This window comes from Vicugna pacos, chromosome 13 (assembly GCF_048564905.1).
Source record: "Vicugna pacos chromosome 13, VicPac4, whole genome shotgun sequence".
NCBI classification, from domain to species: Eukaryota; Metazoa; Chordata; class Mammalia; order Artiodactyla; family Camelidae; genus Vicugna; species Vicugna pacos.
The window spans coordinates 43756021-43774343 of record NC_132999.1 but is presented as its reverse complement, the minus strand read 5'-3'; the positions used below and the strand labels follow the sequence as shown (position 1 = coordinate 43774343).

General features: G+C 50.8%; 2 protein-coding genes across 2 annotated transcripts in view; one reads left to right on the top strand and one right to left on the bottom strand.

Annotated features, from left to right (window-relative positions):
• The window catches only part of CSMD2 (CUB and Sushi multiple domains 2), a 576739-nt gene that overhangs the window by 306642 nt on the left and 251774 nt on the right, over positions 1-18323 (bottom strand). The window lies entirely within an intron of this gene.
• On the top strand, positions 12964-13719 carry HMGB4 (high mobility group box 4). Its single transcript, XM_006196956.3, has one exon. The coding sequence runs from the start codon at positions 13106-13108 to the stop codon at positions 13694-13696; it is 591 nt and encodes a 196-aa protein (XP_006197018.1). The 5' UTR covers positions 12964-13105; the 3' UTR covers positions 13697-13719.

Here is an 18323-nt window from a genome sequence, read left to right as displayed (position 1 = left end):
TTCTGTTAAATGGGGCTTCATTAATGGAATCTGGCTTAGGGAGAATTGAAAAAAAAATCACTCCTTTAAATGCATGTAGTTGATTATGGAAAAAGTAGTCTTGAGTTCCTCTGCAGAAAGCTCTAAGCTCTGCTTTCGGTAATAGGAGATCAGAGCAGACTGTGTGGAAAGCATTCCTTCTTAAGAAGCTTCTCATATAGCTGGGGTGCTGAGGTGCTGAGAGACGCCCCCACAAGATGACAACAGTGACTCTGCAAAGAAATGCTGTCTAATTTTAAACTGAGAGCGAGGAACACTGGGAGATCTTCGTTTGAATCTCAGCATTCCCTAAAATGGGCATCCTCGGGGGAATGTTCATTCATTCACTCACCAAGCACATCTTGTGTATAAGGCACTGTGATTGCCAGTGGGTACCACTCCCACTGTGCTTCCCCAGACGTGGGAAGTTCCTGCAAAGCCTATCATCTACAAGGTACAGCATCTACGTCTCCTCTGTGCAATCTCCACTCCTCAGTCAATAGCCTCTGGCTTCTGTGTTTCCAGTGCACCTTCTGTGGGCTTGATCTATTAACCAAGCTACGTGCACAGCCTAGATCTGATTCAGGCTTGAAGAATCTTTCAGGGCTAAGCATAAATCACCCCTCCACCCATAGGCTACCCGGGGGAGAATATGACATATAGGAGATGCTTGCCACCCCACTCCCAAGCCCTCTACCCTTCCCTCCTGCCATCTGCTCTTCTCCCCAGGGGATGGGGAGGATGCTGTGCTGCAACTAGGGAAACCCTTCTGGAAACGTCTTGGTGGCGGCGGCTAAGGGTACCCAGGCCCCTGTTGGAGGCTGACTCCTGTTCCCCCGCTCAAGCTCCCTCTCATCCCTGAAGTGAGACTTCATTGACTCAGCCCCGACATCCAGTCTCAACACAAATGACTTCCATATCAGTTTTTCTTTAGTCAAATGACTAGGACTCTTGCTACGTTGAGAAAAACCCTTTGTCCAAGACAAACCCATGATGTTATGTATTTTCCAGGAAGTGGGTGAAGGCCTGGCATCATTGCAAGTTTCCTTTGGCTGTAGGCTGCTAGTCCCCAGCCTCTAGACTTATCTCTGGAAAGAGGCCCCTTGGCGTCCCAAGGCTCTGGTTCCCAGCAGTGCCTGCTCACCCGGGGTGTCGAGGCAGTTCTGAGAGGCCCTAGCCATCCTATAAAGATTCAACAAGGACCTACTGCATAGCACAGGGAACTCCATTCAATATCTTGTAATAATCTATAATTAAAATGAATTTGTGTGTGTCTGTGTGTGTGTATATATATAACTGTATCACTATGCTGTACACCAGAAACTAATACAACATTGTTAATCAACAAAACGACAATTAAAAAAAAAAAGATTCAACTCCTGGCTGTCTAACTGTATGTTTTAGGGGTTGTTTACTGTGCTCTGAGCAAACCAAAGCTTCCCCGCAGCGTTCCTGCTCCTCAGTGTTCTCTCTCCCCATGACCTGCCCCCTCCTCCCAGTCACCCAACCCAGACATCATCCTTCATTCCTTCCCTCCTTCACTCCCGTGGCCAACTGTGATCAAGTCTTCTCCACCCCATGACCGCATCACTCCTCACCTGCACTAGAGAGACAGGCTTCTGATCTGCCCTCTGCCCCTATCCGTTTTCCAGACTCTGTGAAGGTGTCGGGGAAGTATTTGCTCAAGTTGCTGCTTTGCTGGAAACCCAGCAGCAAAGGTCCACTGGCTCCAGGATCAAGACTAAGCCTTTTACTGTCTTCCCTCTCCAGCGATACCCACTTTGAGCTCCAGGTACTTTCATGTTTCCATGCCTTTGCATATGCTATTCCCTCTACCTGGAATGCCCTTCCCTGCTACCCCACCTGACTACCTGGGAAAATATCACTGATCCCATAAACCTAATCCCATGCCTCCTTTTTTCCACCTTTCCCTCTCCCTGCCCCTAGGGGAGGAGCAGTTCCCTCCACCACCGTGGTGTTCCCTTTGCACCATGGACACGCCCCACCTTTGCACTGCGCCTGACAAACTGCAATCATCTTTTGACTCAACAACCACCTCCCTGACTTGAAGGCAAACTCCATAAGCACAGGGACAGAATTTTGTTTGGCTCAATGTGTCCAGCCACGTAGCACAGTGCCTGGCACACAGAACAGATCAGTTCCAGAGAACAGGGGTTGGCAAATGACAGCTTGCTGTCTGCTTTTGTCAGTAAAGTCTTGCTGGGGTCACAGCCACGCTCCTTCATTTACATAGCGTCTGCTTTCGTGCTACAAGGCAGAGCTGAGTGGTTGTGACAGGAACTATCACCTGCAAAGCCAAAAATATTTATCTCGCCCTTTACAGAGTTGACTGACGCCGACCATAGAAGCCTTGTAGATGACACAGATGGTAAGAAAAAAAACCACAACTTCTAAGTAGGGATTAGTAAAAGAATACATACACAGCTTAAACATTTCACTGTAATGTAACAGTACTTAAAGGTACATTTGTCTGCCAGTCCATTCATGCAGGAGTCAGGTCTTTCCCTTGACCGTGGTTTCTTTTCTGTATTGTCTATCTTACATAAACGACACCCATAATGCATGGCTCACCAGTTCCAATTTTGCCACCGCTCATCCAGTCAACAAATATTTGCGGAGCACCCGTGATGGGCCAGGCATTGTACTAGGCACTGAGGATGCAGCTGTGGATGAGACAGACCTGGTCCCTGTCCCCGCTGGACCTGGCTCAGTGGGGAGCCGTTCTCTCACTCACTCGCACCTAATATTTAGGAAGCAATTCTTTTTAGAGATTCTCCTTCGTGGAATCAGGCCAAAGCATTCAATTTAGTTTCCACAGATGCAACTATACTTCCTTTCACACTCATATTTCATCAGTTTATGTGATGTTTAATTTAAATCCCATAATTACAATAACAAGTATGACTGGCACCGAGAGAGTTGGCAGCCAACCCATCTGATTCTCAGAAAGTGCAGGGCTCAGCTGGTGGGGGCTCCGAAGTGCATGGGCGTTGAGGGTCGGGGTGGGAGACAGCCCGCAGGCAGCCAGGTGCTCCGAGTGCCACCGGGCATTGGAAAGGAAGGTCTATCAAGGCTGGGAGTGCCAGCCACTCCAGGGCGCTGCTTGAGTAGAGATGGTGAAAGCACTTTTATTACACATGTAATGAATGAATGAAGGGGAAAATGAATGCACAAACCAGCAAATGGCAGTCTCTTGCTTTCAAGAGCAGGGCATCTCTTCTAATGAGCTCCCCTTTGCTGTCAGGAGTGGGAACCTGCTGGTTTTAACATCTTATTTGAGAATTTCAAGGGCCTTCTGCTGCCCAGCTACATATGAATCCCAGCTCCTGCATCCTTGACAAATGGTCAGCCAAGACCTGTTCTGAATGTTTCCAAAGATCAAGAACTCACCTGCTGGCCACACTTTCCCTGTCCACGTTAACCCACCCCCACCCTTTTTCTAGCTACTTCCTGTTCATCCATCAGTGTTATCTCATGGCCACTGGCTCCAGGAAGGCTGGCGGGCTTCTTCCTGGTACCTCATCCTCTCTTGCAAAGAGTCCTAGCACTTTCTCCACCACAGTGTTTGTCTCATTAAGCATCCTCAGGGGTCTGCTTCCCCATCAAACTGAGCTCCCTGAAGACAGGAGTGGTTTCTTCCTTGTTCAGTTCTTTCTCCAGTACCTTGTGAGTGCTGGATAGAGGAGAAGGGCTCAGAAAATACTGTTCACGGAAAGAAGGGACGTTTGAGTAAATGAAGGAATGAATGGGGTCCTGCTGGAGGAACTGGAGGGCATGTGTGGGGAAAGCAGAGGAAAAGACAGGTAAGCTGGGAAGCCTGAGGACAGCAGGGAGGAGCTCGGAGGCCACGCTGGGGTTCATCTTGATCTCCCGTGAAGACAGGCTGCCCCACCCCCTTGGTCCCTCAGCCCTCGATCCCCATTTTCTTGGCAGCTGCTGGTCCCTTTTTGGGAAACTCTTCTCATGATGACGTATCCCCAGAGCAGTAACAGTGGAGTCTGGTAATCAACATGGGTAAATGTTCCTTCTTCCCCAGAAGCAACTCAATAAACTCTACAAATTGTTAGGGCTCCTCCCTGCTCAGCTAATTGTGAGCTCCAGGGAACCCACACAACCTACACCAGGTAAATGCTTTTCTTCCAGATGCACTGCTCCCTGGAGGGCGAGTGCCTGAGCCTGGGAGTGCTGAGGGACAGGGCTCCTGGCTGTGTCTGCTGTTGGGATGACAGTGTCGTCATGATGTCCTGGGGCTGTGCATTGGGGGGGCACACTGAGAAGGTCTGGGGAGTGGCGTGGGGTGTCAGTTCCTTCCATCCCCTGCTTAGTGGGCAGGGCTGCTGGGTGAGGCGTTTCCTGACTCTGTGGAGAGGTGGTGCCCATGATGCTACAGTGAACAGAATGGGGTTGGGTCTGGAGATGGGAACTGGTGCTGGGGGCCAAGCTCTGGGCCAGGGGGCTTGTGGCGGGTCCCCAACAACCCTTCAGAGGATGCCCAACTCTCTCCTTTTCTGTCTCCAGGTCTAAGTCAGGTGGTTGTACTCTTTTCTGAGTGTTAGATGGCTTTGAAGATCAGTCTCCCTCCCTCAACTCACGGTTCCTGAAAGGGGCAGCCATGTGACCCTAGGCCACAGCTGATTGGATTGGGGCGGCCACGTAACCCAAGCTGAGCCAATCAGCTGACGGGACTGTGCACTCATGTTGTCCAGAAGAAGGCCTGGCTCTCCCGGAGGAGATCTGGGAAAACGGTGTCCCAGCATCATCTCTTCCACCTCTGCTGCTGCCCCCAACCATCACTCTTATAAGATGTCCTGCACCTCATGCATTCGTCCTCCTCTGGATCCTGTTCCAGTCAGACTGGGACAGAATCTAAGAGCAGTCCAGGCCCTGACCAGCTGCTGGGCCCTCAGCTGGCTGTTCCTTGCCCTCAGCCTGAGTCTCTGTTGTTACAGATTAGACCTGAGATGCAACCTAGAGACCTGATGGTCTCCACGCCCGAAGATATTAAAGTCTACCCCATCAGGCTTGGCCCAGTATTAGGGTGCGGGTCTTAGGAACCTGGTGACCAAGGCTCACTCATGCTCTACCTGGACCCTCTCCCTTTCCTGGCTCCAGTCTCTGCCTAATGGAGACACACCTGTCTAGTTCATCACCTGTCTTGTTCCCCTACACAGAAGCAATAGGCTTAATAAGGTCAAGGGTTAAAGGCCGGTTCTGTGGAAACAGACAGCCCTGTATTTGAATCTGGGCTCCACTATTAACTAGCTGTGAAATGTGGGCATGTGCTTTAAGTTCTCTGAGCCTCAGTTTCTTCATCTGTGAAATGGGATTCCTGTGCTTTTGCACATAATGTGTCCAGGACTCTACCTGACACACAGTAGGTGTCACTATAGATGTAAACGATCTTACTCCCATGTTCAGGTTTGAGAAGGGAGGAAATGCGATCTTATCAATTCCTTGAGCCCTACCCTCCAGAGCACACAGGGATTAAGCAGACCCGAGAACAGCCTGGCCTCATCTCCCTGGGGACATAAGGATGTCTGCATCCACTCTGGCGACAGGACAGTGCAGGGGCGAAGGGGCAGGGCACTCTGGGGTACCCAGCATAGCAGATGCTCCTGGCGGCCACCTTCCCTCTCTCCCTCGGGCAGCTGCAGCCTGGCCTCCACCAGCTCCGGCTTACTCGGCCGTGGCCAGCTTCTGCCTGTCACCACAAACCTGACTCAGAAAAGGGACCTGCCTCTATTCCAGGGAGGGTGGCAGTGTATGCCTTGCAGAGTCCTCTGGGGATTACATTTGGATAATACTTCTCGAGAGGAAATGTTTGCAGATGGCTTATTGAGAAGCCTCCCACGCCAGCCTTTGCCTGCCACTCGACTGCCATTCTGAGTTGGAGCCTCCTCAACACTCTCTCTCCTCCTCCAGGAGGCAGCTGGCCAGCCCTGCCTGGCAGCTGGGCAGCTCTGAAGCCCTGGCTGAGGGAGTGAGCCTCCCAGGAGGCTGGAGAATGGATAGGCTCAAAAGTCTCGGGGGTCAGGGACACTGAGGTCAGGCAGGAAGCCGTCCTAAAGTCAGATGCAGCTGGATTCTGGTCCTGCCTCCAAATCCATTGGCTACGTGACCTCGGGGAGGTCGCTTTACCCCCCTGAGCCCTTCTTTTCCCAGTGTGCATCTCAGTGCGACTGTGACGATTCAAGGTGATGCAGTGGTGCTCACAAACTCCTGCTGGGGGGGAGGGTATAGGTCAAGTGGTAAAGCTCATGCTTTGCATGCACGAGGTCCTGGGTTCAATTCCCAGCACCTCCATGAAAATCAAGAACCCTAATTACCTCCCCCACCCAAGCCCCAGTACCTCCATGAAAACAAATAAATAAATAAACTCCTGCTAAGACTTCAAGACACAGCAGCCACAATTCTTGGTCATGTCCTATCTTGGTACAGCAAGGGAGACTCGTGGGCAAAGGGACTAACGTTTACTGAATACAGAGCAGTGTTGGGTAGAGATTAAGCATGTGGGTCCTGGACGGCACCTGCCTGGGTTCAAGTCTTCACTCTACACTTCCCAGCTGTCTAACTCTGGCCAAATAATTGACCTGCTTTGGGACTCAGCTTCCCCATCTATTTAATAAGGCTAACAACTGCACCCACCTCTTAGAACTCTAGGAGGTTTACGTGAGATAATGGGTTTCAGAGCTCTCTGTACAAGGCATGGCACACAGCGAGTTCTCAAAAAGCATTGGCTGTTATTGAGGGCCACGATGTCCCAGTGTCCGTACATACAGTGTGAAACACACACCGGAGACCCAGCCATTACTCTGCTGGAGCAAACACAAGTAGAGCGGAGAGGAAGGAGATGGGAAGTAAGAATTGAAAAAAGGGGGAGGGGAGTTCCTGCCTTCTTATATCATTCACCCCCATCACGTCTAAGTTAATGGTTTACACTTGTGGTTTCAAGTGGCAGAAATCCAGATCAAATCCAGGTGAAGAAGACATTATTGGCTGCTGTAGCCAAACCGTAGCTGGCCCCAGGGATGACTAGACCCGGGGACTCAAATGCCACAGGCCCCTCCCTCTGTGTCCTGTCTGTGCTGTGCTCCACCCTCTCTCTGCAGATGGCAGCTGCTCAAGGTTGGAACTATGGCCACCCCTTCTAGCTCCCTGAGTCACCTTTTCATCTTCACCTCCAGGGAGAAGACAGAGATCTCTTCCCTTGGTTCCAGTTAGAAAGAGCTCACTGGAAGCCTCTGATCAGTCTAGCTGGGGGGTGCGCCCACTCCTGGGGCCAAGGGCATGGGCCCTGCTGGAACCCACTACTGATCTGGGGGGCAGTCTTCCCCAAGAGGGGATGTGCTTGAAAGGAGGGAGGGGTGCCAGCAGACAAAACAAAAGATGCCCACTGCGGTTGAAAGAGGCAGGGGCATGGTCAGAAAGATCTGGGGCCACTCCTCCTACTCTGTGGTGTAAGGGAGTGGCTTTGTCAAGGCCCGTGAGGGGTCTCCACAGCTCGCTGTGGTGGTGATCTCCTGAGCTGGTCTTGTTCTAGAACTGGTCCTCTCCCCCGTTGCTGCATCCTGCCAAAGGTAAACAGGCATGCCTGGCCCCATCCCGTGCTGACCCGATCCTTGTGCCTGATCACCTGTCCCATTTCCTGTCCTTCTGGTCACTAGTCCACTGGGCTGGGTGCTGACCCTCACTCGGCTTCGGCCAGCCTCCACCCTTAGGAGTGGACCCAGGCTCCACAGCACCCCCAGATGCCAGTGTGGTTCAGTGGGCCACCCAGGTCAGTCTACCTGCTGGACTCAGGGCTTGTTATGAACTGGGGATAACTTTGCCAGATGCGTCTGGAATCAGAATCAATGCAGATAAGAAAAGTCTCCCCTGAATCCCTTAAGTGTTGAGATTTAGATCCCTTATCCCAACCCGTTCTCCTCCTGTAATACTTGGCCTTGTTCCTTCCTAGCCTCCTCTTCTCCTTGGCCCCAGCCAAGGGAGTTCCTAGACCACCAGTGGAGGCTAAGCACATTGACTTAGGAGTCAAGCCAGCCTGAGTTTGAGGCCTGGCTGTCACTTACTGCTATGAAATGAGAACAGAGTTTCAAAGACAGTACAGAAATGTCCTGTATATCCCTCCCCCAGCTTCCCTTAATATGGGCATCTTATATAACCACACTGCATGTATCAAAACTAAGAAATCAACATTAGCACAGTGCTATTAATTTAATGCAAGATATTATTCACATTTCCTTAGTTTTTCCACTAATGCCCCCAACCCCGGTTTTTGTTCCAGGGTCCAGTCCAACATTTCTCATTTGCCCTGGACAAGTTAATCTCTCTGGAGATGATATATCTAAAGCATTATCATTTTTTGTTCAAATACCAGGGTCACATCTGATGGATTTACAGCTCTTGGCATGCGGTCAGTGCTGAAGAGCCTTAATCTAGCTTCTTAGGACCCTGCCTTCCCACCAGTCTGGTTTCCAGGAAACTGCAGACTCCTCTCTCTACCACCATCTCCCTTCCTGAGACATCCATTCCCTCAGTGGCCATCAAGGCAGCAGCCACACTGCTCCAGCAAGTCACAGCTATTACTGAGATGTGTGTGTGTGTGTGTGTGTGTGTGTGCGCGTGTATGTGTGTACAAGAATGGTGAATGAGGGAGTGAATGAACTGAGACAGTGAATTAGTGACTTAATGAGTCCATGAGTAAGTGAAGAAGCGTGTAAAATTGAGTAAGATCGCGCTCCCTGTTCCCTCAACTAATCCAATATGCGGCGGCATCCATTCCTCAACTTTATTAACCCAAGTAGGGGTTAAGAATAGCACAGGAAGAGTTACAGACCCCCAGTTGGATGAGAAAGATACTGTGTTCACTTCCTATTGCTGTTTTCACAAATGACGGCACATTTGGTGGCTTGAATCAACAAGGTTTATTTAAACAAGATATATTATCTTACAATGCCGGAGGTCAGAAGTCCAAACTGGGTATCACTGCACCAAAGTCAAGGTGTCTACTGAGCTACGCTCCCTCCAGAGGCTTCAGGAGTGAACAGTCGGTCTGCTTTCCCCAGCTTTCAGAGGCTACCTTCCTTTCTCAGCTTGTGGTCTCTTTTTGCATCTTCAGAGCCAACCGCGTAGCATCTTCAAATCTCTGATTCTGACCCTCCGCATCTGAAATCACGCCTCCATCTCTAAGTCTGACACTCCTGCCTTCCTCTAATAAGGACCCAGATGATTACATCAGGTCCGCCCAGGATAATCCAGGATAATCTTCTCATCTCCAAAGCCTTAACGTAATCATATCTGGGAAGCTCCTTTTGCCATGTAAGGTTACATATCCATGGGCTTTGGGGCTCAGGAGGTGGACATCTTCATGGAGCCATCATTCTACCTGCCATAGAATCCTTGCTCAGAGGGTGAGTGCAGGCGCTGATTCCCGCCCTCCAGGAGGAGGGACAGCAGTGGGTCGGGGAAGCATCACAGCATTGATCACATGCCTCCGCCAGCCCTTTGCTCTTCCTGTTGTTGTGGTTGTGGCCTGGGATTTTTAAAAGCTCCTCAAATTTGACACTTGCCCCCAGATTTGAGAAACACTGTGACAAAAGATATGCCAGGCCACGTTCCTTCCATGTGGTGTTATCACTGCCGAGCTGAGGCTCTTACAACCTCCGAGGTAGGAGCTCCTCCCAGCCCGCCTAGACAGTGTTTTGCAAATCCACCCATGGACTGTGACCCAAGAGGAGGTCATACGATCAGTCTGGGCTGTGTTTTAAATACAGAAGATAAAGCAGAAGAGATTACAACGGAATAGAAAAGAGGGTATCATTTGCATAGTAAGTACAGTTTTGTAAAACTTCTGCTTCTGAAAAGTCTCTTATCTTGATAATGGGGATACAAATAGCACCCCGGACCCTGTCCCCAACACAGGGTTGTTATGAGGGTTAAATGAGCTGATGTATAAATATTATTATGAAGTTGGCACACGCATGAACGGGTCGTGGTATAAAATACATTTCTCATTGTAGACTGCAACGAAAAAGTTTGCAGATGCCAAACTCACATCTCTAGCCTGAGGTTGGCAGGCTTACAACCCCTAGCCCACCACCTGTGTTTGTGAAGTTTTATCGGGTCACAGCTACTCACCGGTTTCTGCGTTGTCTCTGGCTACTTTTGAGCTACGATGGCAGAGCTGAGGACGTGCAACAGAAAACGTGTGGTCTGCGAAGCCTGCAACATTTACTACCTGGCTCTCTGGAGCAGTGCCCCTGCCTAAAGGTCATCTCATGACACAAAGGACGTTAGACGCTTCTTGGCAAGCCATGTGGCCCTGTCCTGCTGCCGCTGCCTGGCAAGCACACTGGCCCATGTAGACCCCTCGAGGCTGTGTGACTGCCCAGCCCTTGGGCCTCCAGAAGTTCTCCTTTGGATTGATGCCCACACTTGCTTTATTTACCCACGTCCACGGCTGTTCACGGTGGAAGGTTAGAAACATGGTACACCGGTCAGGGACCCAGCAGGAAACAGATGGCCACTCAAATTAGAATAACTTGAGGAGTGTTTAATAAAGAGGCTATTTACAAAGGGAAGGACAAGGTGTAAGAAAGCCACAAGGGACAGCAGACTTCTCAGAGGCTAGTAAAAGCAGAGCTCTTCCCACCCTCGGCAGGAGGGGACAAGGAGAGGCAGCGATTCCTGAATGTGGGAGGAGAGTGTCATTTAGAGAGGACTCCTTAAAAGGAGCCGGGACCTTCAGTCTGGGGATAGAGCGCCAGCTCCAGGCGAGCCCGCGGGGAGGGAGCCAGAGGATGAATGCCTTGACCTGACCTCCCGCCCTCCCTGATCTCCTATTGAGGTCCCCATCGGCCAAACTGAAACAGAAGCCCGAGGGCACAGGACCCATTCATGTGGTCCATACCGGTCAGCTTCCCAGGGCTGAGAGCAGGGTGGGGAAGGGCAGGAAGGGGGTCTGGAGGAGCGAACTTCAGACACCAGCACACAGCATCGATTTAGAAAGTCAGGTATATTCACTCCTTTCAGCTCCCCCAGACAAAGAAGCCCCCCACTTCACCCCTCCAAGTCGGCAGTGTGGCCTAGACACCAAAGGACTGCCATAGCTTTTATCCTACTGTCTTCTCGCCCTAGATCTGCTGTGTTCCAGATGGTTCTCGTGGGGTTAAGCTTCCTGGATCCCATCCTCCTGAGAGCGCTGGAAGGCTGTGAACAGAAGCACAGATGAGCTGCTGGGTTTTTCGTGAGTCTGAGCTGAAGCTGATTAACTTGTAGGGGCGTTAGGCCAGTTCTTCCTACAACCCATCCTTCTGTCTCAGGAAGCAGCTCTGTCTCATGCATCTTGGCAGCCCAGCTCAAGTCCAACAAACAGATGAGTCAACCTCTGGCCCCTCAAGAGAAAAAGCCAGAGCGAATAAAAGCTACCTAGGCGGAAGAAAACCATCCCCAGTACAGAATCTGTTACCACTGGACAGACCTCTCGGCCCCACCACCAGCCCAGACCTCCTGGGCCGGCGCCTGCTCTCTCACAGGCCTCCAAATCCAGCCACAAAACTGCAGCATGTCACCTGGCGGGCCCTTCCTGGCCAGTGGCACACTGATGCCACAACACTCATTTCAGAGGCGAGAAGTCGTAGGCTGACAGGAAGGAAGGGGCTGGCTTGGGCAGCCCGGCCAGCCACCTTGTGGCGAGCTGGGGCTGGAATTCATGGTTGGAGACGCCAGCCAATGTCCATTTTTCTTTTGCACAAGATGGAGGCAGAAATCAGTCTGGGAGCCTTGGGCACGGCCTTGGCAAAAATTCAGAATGTGGCCTAGTCTTCGGCAAATTTCCTTGTGAGGTTCAGCTGCTGTGACCTCACACCCGGTCCCTTGGCCCCCGAGATGGCTGTCCCGTGTGGGCGGGATGAAGGGGAGACTCGAGTCAGAAATGTGGGTCCAAGTCCAGGCTCCAGCCTGCTAGTGGCTGTTTTACCTGAACAGCCTGATTGTCACCTTAGTGATGCTTAGCGTTCTAGTCCTGTAAAAAGGCTCCATCAGCGAACGCTGAGTCGTAGCAGCTCTGTGACCAAACAAGCCAGTACCCTGCAGCGTCTGAATGTCAATAAACGACACCTTTATCCTCTTTCCTTTTCTGTCCAGTTGGGAAACTCCTGGAATATTTGCAACTCTTTTTTTTTTTTTTGAAAAGCCAGAAGCCAGATGGTTGGAGGGTAGCTGCGGGAGCTTTGTGTTCTTGCCCCAAGAAACAGGGACCCCTGAGATGAGAGTGGGGAGCCTCCCCAAAAGCTGGGGGTTTGATCTTACTTCCAGGGACTCCAGTGCAATCAGTAAAATCTTCGGGTTCTCCTCCCTTCTTCCCCTGCCCCCCAAATTTCTTCAGAGAAATGAGGAGTTCAGACGTATAGCCCAAGTGCTTGGGTTTTAAATTAGACAACTTTGTCCTGACAGGCGCCGAGTCACAGCTGTCATATCCAATTATTTTTAGAGTTACTACTAAACTCTTTGTACAGTGTGAGCTGCCGCTGTTCAAGGGAAACAGAAAGACTTCACATTTCCTTGTGACAGCCCTGGAGCCGTCCACCTCCTCATGTTCATTACTTCCAGCCTGTCTTTGGGAGGGATGACGCGGCATCTTGACAGTCGTACGGCGAGGCAGGCAGACCCCGTGGCTCGTTACTACCGCTGAGGGATGGAAAACTCCCCGAGCTGAGCAAAGCCCTCTGCCTCCAGGAGGCCAAGGAGAAACACCCCAAGGAAAGGTGCTGCTGCGTAGCTTTCTACAGGTGAATCATCATCTTTCAAGAGTAGCAAAGAGTGACCTCCAAGTCTCCAACCAATGAGAGTCCCTGTATGTAAATGCCTGGAGCGGCCAGCTTGGGAGTGATGTCACAGTCCCCTCTGACCCAACAATGCCACCACCACTCAAAAGGCTGACCCTGACCTGCAGCTCTTACAGAGAGAAAAATTCACCGCAAGCAGAGCACCTTCTAATTGCTCCTGGAGTGTAGGGACAAAAGTCTCTGCTGTCCAAGTTCCTGAATCCAGGAAAAAAGATGACCTTATGAACATGGGGAAAGAAATCCAGCTAAAACCCAAGGTAAATGTCTCTTCTTACATCCACTTTTTGCTGAATTACAGAAGCAAGTTCAAGGAGCAGCAGCCAAATGCCTGTGTTGGCTTTAAAGAGTTCTCTAGGAGGTGCTCGGAACAGTGGAGGGCCATCTCAAAGCATGAGAAGGCCAAGTACGAAGCCCTGGCCAAGCTCGACAAAGCCCGGTACCAGGAAGAGATGATGAATTACGGTGGCAGGAGGAAGAAAAGGAGAAAGCGGGACCCCCGGGCACCCAGACGGCCTCCATCGTCCTTCCTACTCTTTTGCCACGACCACTATGCCCAGCTCAAGAGGGAGAATCCAAACTGGTCGGTGGTGCAGGTGGCAAAGGCCTCGGGGAAGATGTGGTCGGCAACGACAGACATTGACAAGCAGCCCTATGAGCAAAGAGCGGCTCTCCTGAGAGCTAAGTACCACGAGGACCTGGGCGTCTACCGTACACAGTTCAGTGCCCGGAAGAAGGGCCTCCAAGGGTCGGCTAAGAACCAGCGCAGAGGGTTCGAACAAACTGAGTCAGACACAGCTGATGAATCCAATTAAAATAAAAATGCCATTCAACTGTTTTGCCTGTCCCTGGTCTCGTGTGTGGCGTTCGAGTGGCCACTACTGCCACTTTGGGAGAAAAATGAATGGCGTAGTGGAGGTGAGATCAGGGTTTGGAAACTGATCCCGAGAGGGGTTGGCTTTGGGAGAAGGGGCAACGGTGTCCAAAGGGGTGTGTGTGGTCAGTACTCACTGGGCTTGGCTTGGCCAGGTGGGGTGGGAGTCTCCAGGTGTAAAGCGGAGGTAGGAGCATCCTGGTCCTAAATGGTTATCCAGGTCGGGGGGACCCTACTCAGGGTGAGGCACACAAACACCAGGAGGGGAGAAGGCTGGACCTCAGGTCACGCTCCTACTGCAGGCCCCAGTAGAGGTTCGGGGACTCAGTGTCTCCAGTAATTCCAGAATGGGTCCTCCAGCAAGGCTTACATACTATTAGCGGACCTCCATGAGACTCCCGTGGTGGTCCCTCTCCTAGCCGAGATGAAGCTCGGGGCTGATTTTAGAAAAACAGGCATCTGACTCTGCCCCAAGGGCTGCAAATTGGAGAAAACCCTTTTCTTGACATTTTGGCGGGCATCCACCCAGTCATTTTTCTGTGGATATAAGCATAACACACAGTGGACATTTGCTGCCTTTTGGACCACACAGCATCCATTCCTTTTCCTCCTGCTCACAGCACACCAGCTCCATCCTGACCAAGGCTTGAGCAGAAGGAATTCCCTTGGCCACAGTGACTGGGTCAGTGATGGGCAAGGGACCCACGCTGGTGCAATCAGAGTGGATCTCAGGACGCGTGTAAGGAGGCCTAAGGGAGGAGGCAGCCCTGGGGAAGGGGAGGGGGTGTTGGCAGCCATTTGCCTCATTCTCGGCCCAGAATGTTAGTCCCTTTGGCATCTCAGACCTTTGACTGAAGATGAGCCGACATGCTGCTTTTTTGTCTGAGATGGTCTGAGTTAGATTTTCTGCCACTTAAAATGAGTCAAAACTGGTAATTTGATATAAATAGAACCGTTCTGTACTGTAACTGTACTTTTCAGGAAACAATATACTGTGGGCAACATTTCATACCAATCAATATAGACTGATATGGAATATTTTGAAATGGCGCTTGACTTCTGATGTCAAAAAGACGGGGCCAAGATGCAAACTGCTTTTCTGTCACCAGGTTCTGCATGCAACAGACTTCCCTAATTCCACCTCTAACCCCTATTCCTTGAGGGACTCCCGTCTGTAATCTGCTGTTGTTGGAACTTTTACTTTCAGAACAGAAGTAAAAATACGTATTTTTGAAAAGTCTTTTAGAACCGGGTGAGCCTTTAGGAGGTGAGAGGTAGTATAGTGCAGTGATTTAGAAATTCAGGGTCTAGAATCAGGTAGGCCGTTTATGAAGGGCTCCCATGCACCAGACCCTGTGCTGGGCACCAGGAGGACCAACAGCGTCTACTGTTAGGTTCCTGCCCCGACGAGAAGGGTGGATGCCGGCATGAACCACAGCACTACAAAGCCTGAGGACAGGGAGGACTACACAAAATGCTGAAGGTGGGAGGGAGTACCACCCACCAAGGCAACTGCTGACGTCTTCTCAGAGGAAGCAGCTTTATCCTCCTCGGCAACCTTGTACGGATGCTGGCAACATTCCGTTCCCCATTCCCCATAGCTGCTCTTCCAACTTGGCTCTGCTTCCCTCCAGCCCAACCTCCACTCTCTCAGGAGACACCCTCATTTTCTGCTTCATTGAGAAAAGAGAGATTGTCAACAGAGCACTCTCAATCTTCTCCTTCCTCAACGTGTAATCCACAGCCATCTTTCCTCCTGGTCTCACATATCACAGCTAGAACCCTCTTGCCGCCCCTTCCCCTATTTCCCCAGGGCCTCTGCTCCTCACTGGAAAGATGCTGAGTCTCCAGCTTCTCTGCTCACACAGGTTAGCTTGGTGTCCCAGCACACATGGTTCTTATCACTGGCAGGACCTTCTCATTCCTTCGTCTCACGTTTTTCATCTGTGCAAAGAGGATTACGCCTGCCTCACAGGTTGTTTAGTGATTAAATGATGTAACACACACAAAAGCATTTGGCACACTCCTTAGCACAGAAGAGGTACTGTGGTGGATCCTCTAGGGTGACTGTCCCCTGGTGTCCCCCTCCTGGTGTTCACACCTTTATATGATCCCCTCCTGTGAAATGTGGGCAGCATCTGTGATCTCCATTGAACCAAAAGAATAGGGCAGGGGAGATGGGATGTGACTTCTGTGATTATGTCATGGTGTATAAAACTCTGTCGTGCTAGTCGATTGGCTCCAGAGATCATCCTTGCTGGCTGGATGAATTAAGTTGCCAGACTGGGGAAGCCCATGTGGCAAGAAATGGTGGGGAATCTCTAGGAGTTGAGGGTGACCTCAGACTAACTGCCAGCAGAAAGCAAGCTCTCGGTCCCACAGACACCAGAAACTAAGTGCTGCAGCAAACACGTGAGTGGGCAGTGTGACCTTCCCCCGTTGAGCCTCCAGATGAGAACTCAGCCCTGACCCATGCCTCAACTGTAGCCTTGTGAGACGTCATGCAATGGACCCCGCGAAGCTGTGACCAGATTCTGACCCACAGAAATGTTGAGATAGTGAATGTGTGTTTTTCAAACCAACATGTTCGTGATAATTTGCCACAAAGCAATAGATAATTCATACACTATGTAATAAATGTCAGCTTCCTCATAACTCTAAAAGAAACCATCTTCAACCTTATTTCTCCCCTACCTGTTTAATTTTTTTCCCTTTGTTGCCAACATCTTGAAGGTGGAGAACCCCCCACCCCCCGCCCCGAGTACTAATTGGATTCTGATTTGTATGACTCTGGAGCGGTCCGGCGGCGGGCTGTGGGCTGCTGTGGGCAGTGGCTGTGTGTTCCACTGCAGTCCTCTCTGGGAAGAGGGCTCCCACACAGCTGGGCCCCAGCCCTCCTGCCACCCTTTTCTGGTTTCCTGTGTGATTAATTATGTGAATGTGGGTGGCCAGTCAGAGTTTTGACAACAGTTTGCGGTGCCCCTGCTGAAAACTAACTCTATTAGCATTCCTTTATGAAAAAGACGACAGGAGGGTGTGAATCTGCTGGCTTCTAATGACAGTAATGTAATGACAGTGAAGGGGAGGGAGAGGAGGAGGAGGAAAAGTTGGGGGAGTCTGGGCCTAAGACAATGGGTGAGGCGAAAAGCAGGCAGATTATCTGGTGTGGGGCCAGCATCCACTGGGGCCCACACAGCTGGGCTCGGGGGCCCTGCCCTCGGGAAGAAGAAGGCAGTCTTTGGGCCCATCGCTATCTTGATGACTGAATCGCTCCACTTGGAAACTTATCTCCGAGGGCCTTTTCCTGTGGCCATTTATTCATTCATTTATTCAACAAATATTTATGCAAATCTTATGCCAGGAACTGTTCCGGTGCTAGGGATGCAGCAAGGCCCCTGATCTCTCATACTCCAGTGACAGGGAGAGAGGTAATACATAAGTCAACAAATAAGCACTCCAGGTCATTTTTTGATAGTGTCAAGTGGTCTGAAGAAAATAAACCAGGGTAATGAGATAAACAATGACAAATGGGGTTAAGGGCACTTTAAATGGATGGTCAGAGAAGCTGACATGTGGGTTTAGATTTAAAGAACAAGAAGGACCAGGATGCCAAGGTCTTAGGGAAGAGTTCTTCAAGAAGATGGACAGCAAGTGCAAAGATCCTGAGGTAGGAGTAGCCCCAGCACATTAGATGGCCAGAAGGGAGGCCAGAACGACTGGAGGTGTGAGTGAGCTGGTGAGATGTGGTCAGAGAGGGACAGGCTTTGGCAAGGCATTTATTTTGAAATCTAAGTGCAGTGAGGAGCCACAGAGGGTTTTCTGCAGGGGATCCACTTGCTTTATCTCTACTTCTGCTTAATGGTCATCCTAGAGTCTTCAGAGACTACCAAGTGCCAGCAAGGGGATGCTAGCCCCTCTAAGGTCTGCCAAAGAAAGAGACAAGGCCAGCAAATACCAAACCCATGGCGTTTTTCCCTTCCGGAGGGGAGATAATCAGGAGCCTCCACGTGGTCCTCCTTGGAACAGCTATAAGCTAAAAACCAGCTGTGGAAGCTGTGAAGCTCTCTCCCTGTGATTCATTTTCCTGGGGGCGGGGAGAAGGCAAGCTGAAATATTTCGAACACTTCTTCCTAGGCCTCGTATTTCCCTGCAGAGCTGTTCCCACTAGACCAGTGGTTCTCAACTTTGAGCCTGCATTAGAATCACGTTATTAAAACACAGAATGCTGGGCCTTACCTGTGGAGTCTGATTCAATTTTTCTGGGAGTTGGACCTGTAATTTGTGTTTTGAGAAGTTCCCAGGTGATACTGATGCTGCTGGTCCTGGGACCAGGGAGTTCTTTCCCCTCGAGCAGCCCTGGCATTGACTCTGAAGAGGAGGCATAACTTATCTGCCTAGTGACTTCAAGAGGAGGGGCTGACCTGCTTTCCTCTCTCCCCTCACCATTCCCCCTCAACCCCACCTGCAAAGTGTGTTCAGGGCTGCTCTCCCATCAGTTCATCAGTAATAAAGGTGACCGGCTGATCCTCGTCTGTCTTTCTCCTTCATCTGCCAACTGATTCTGAACT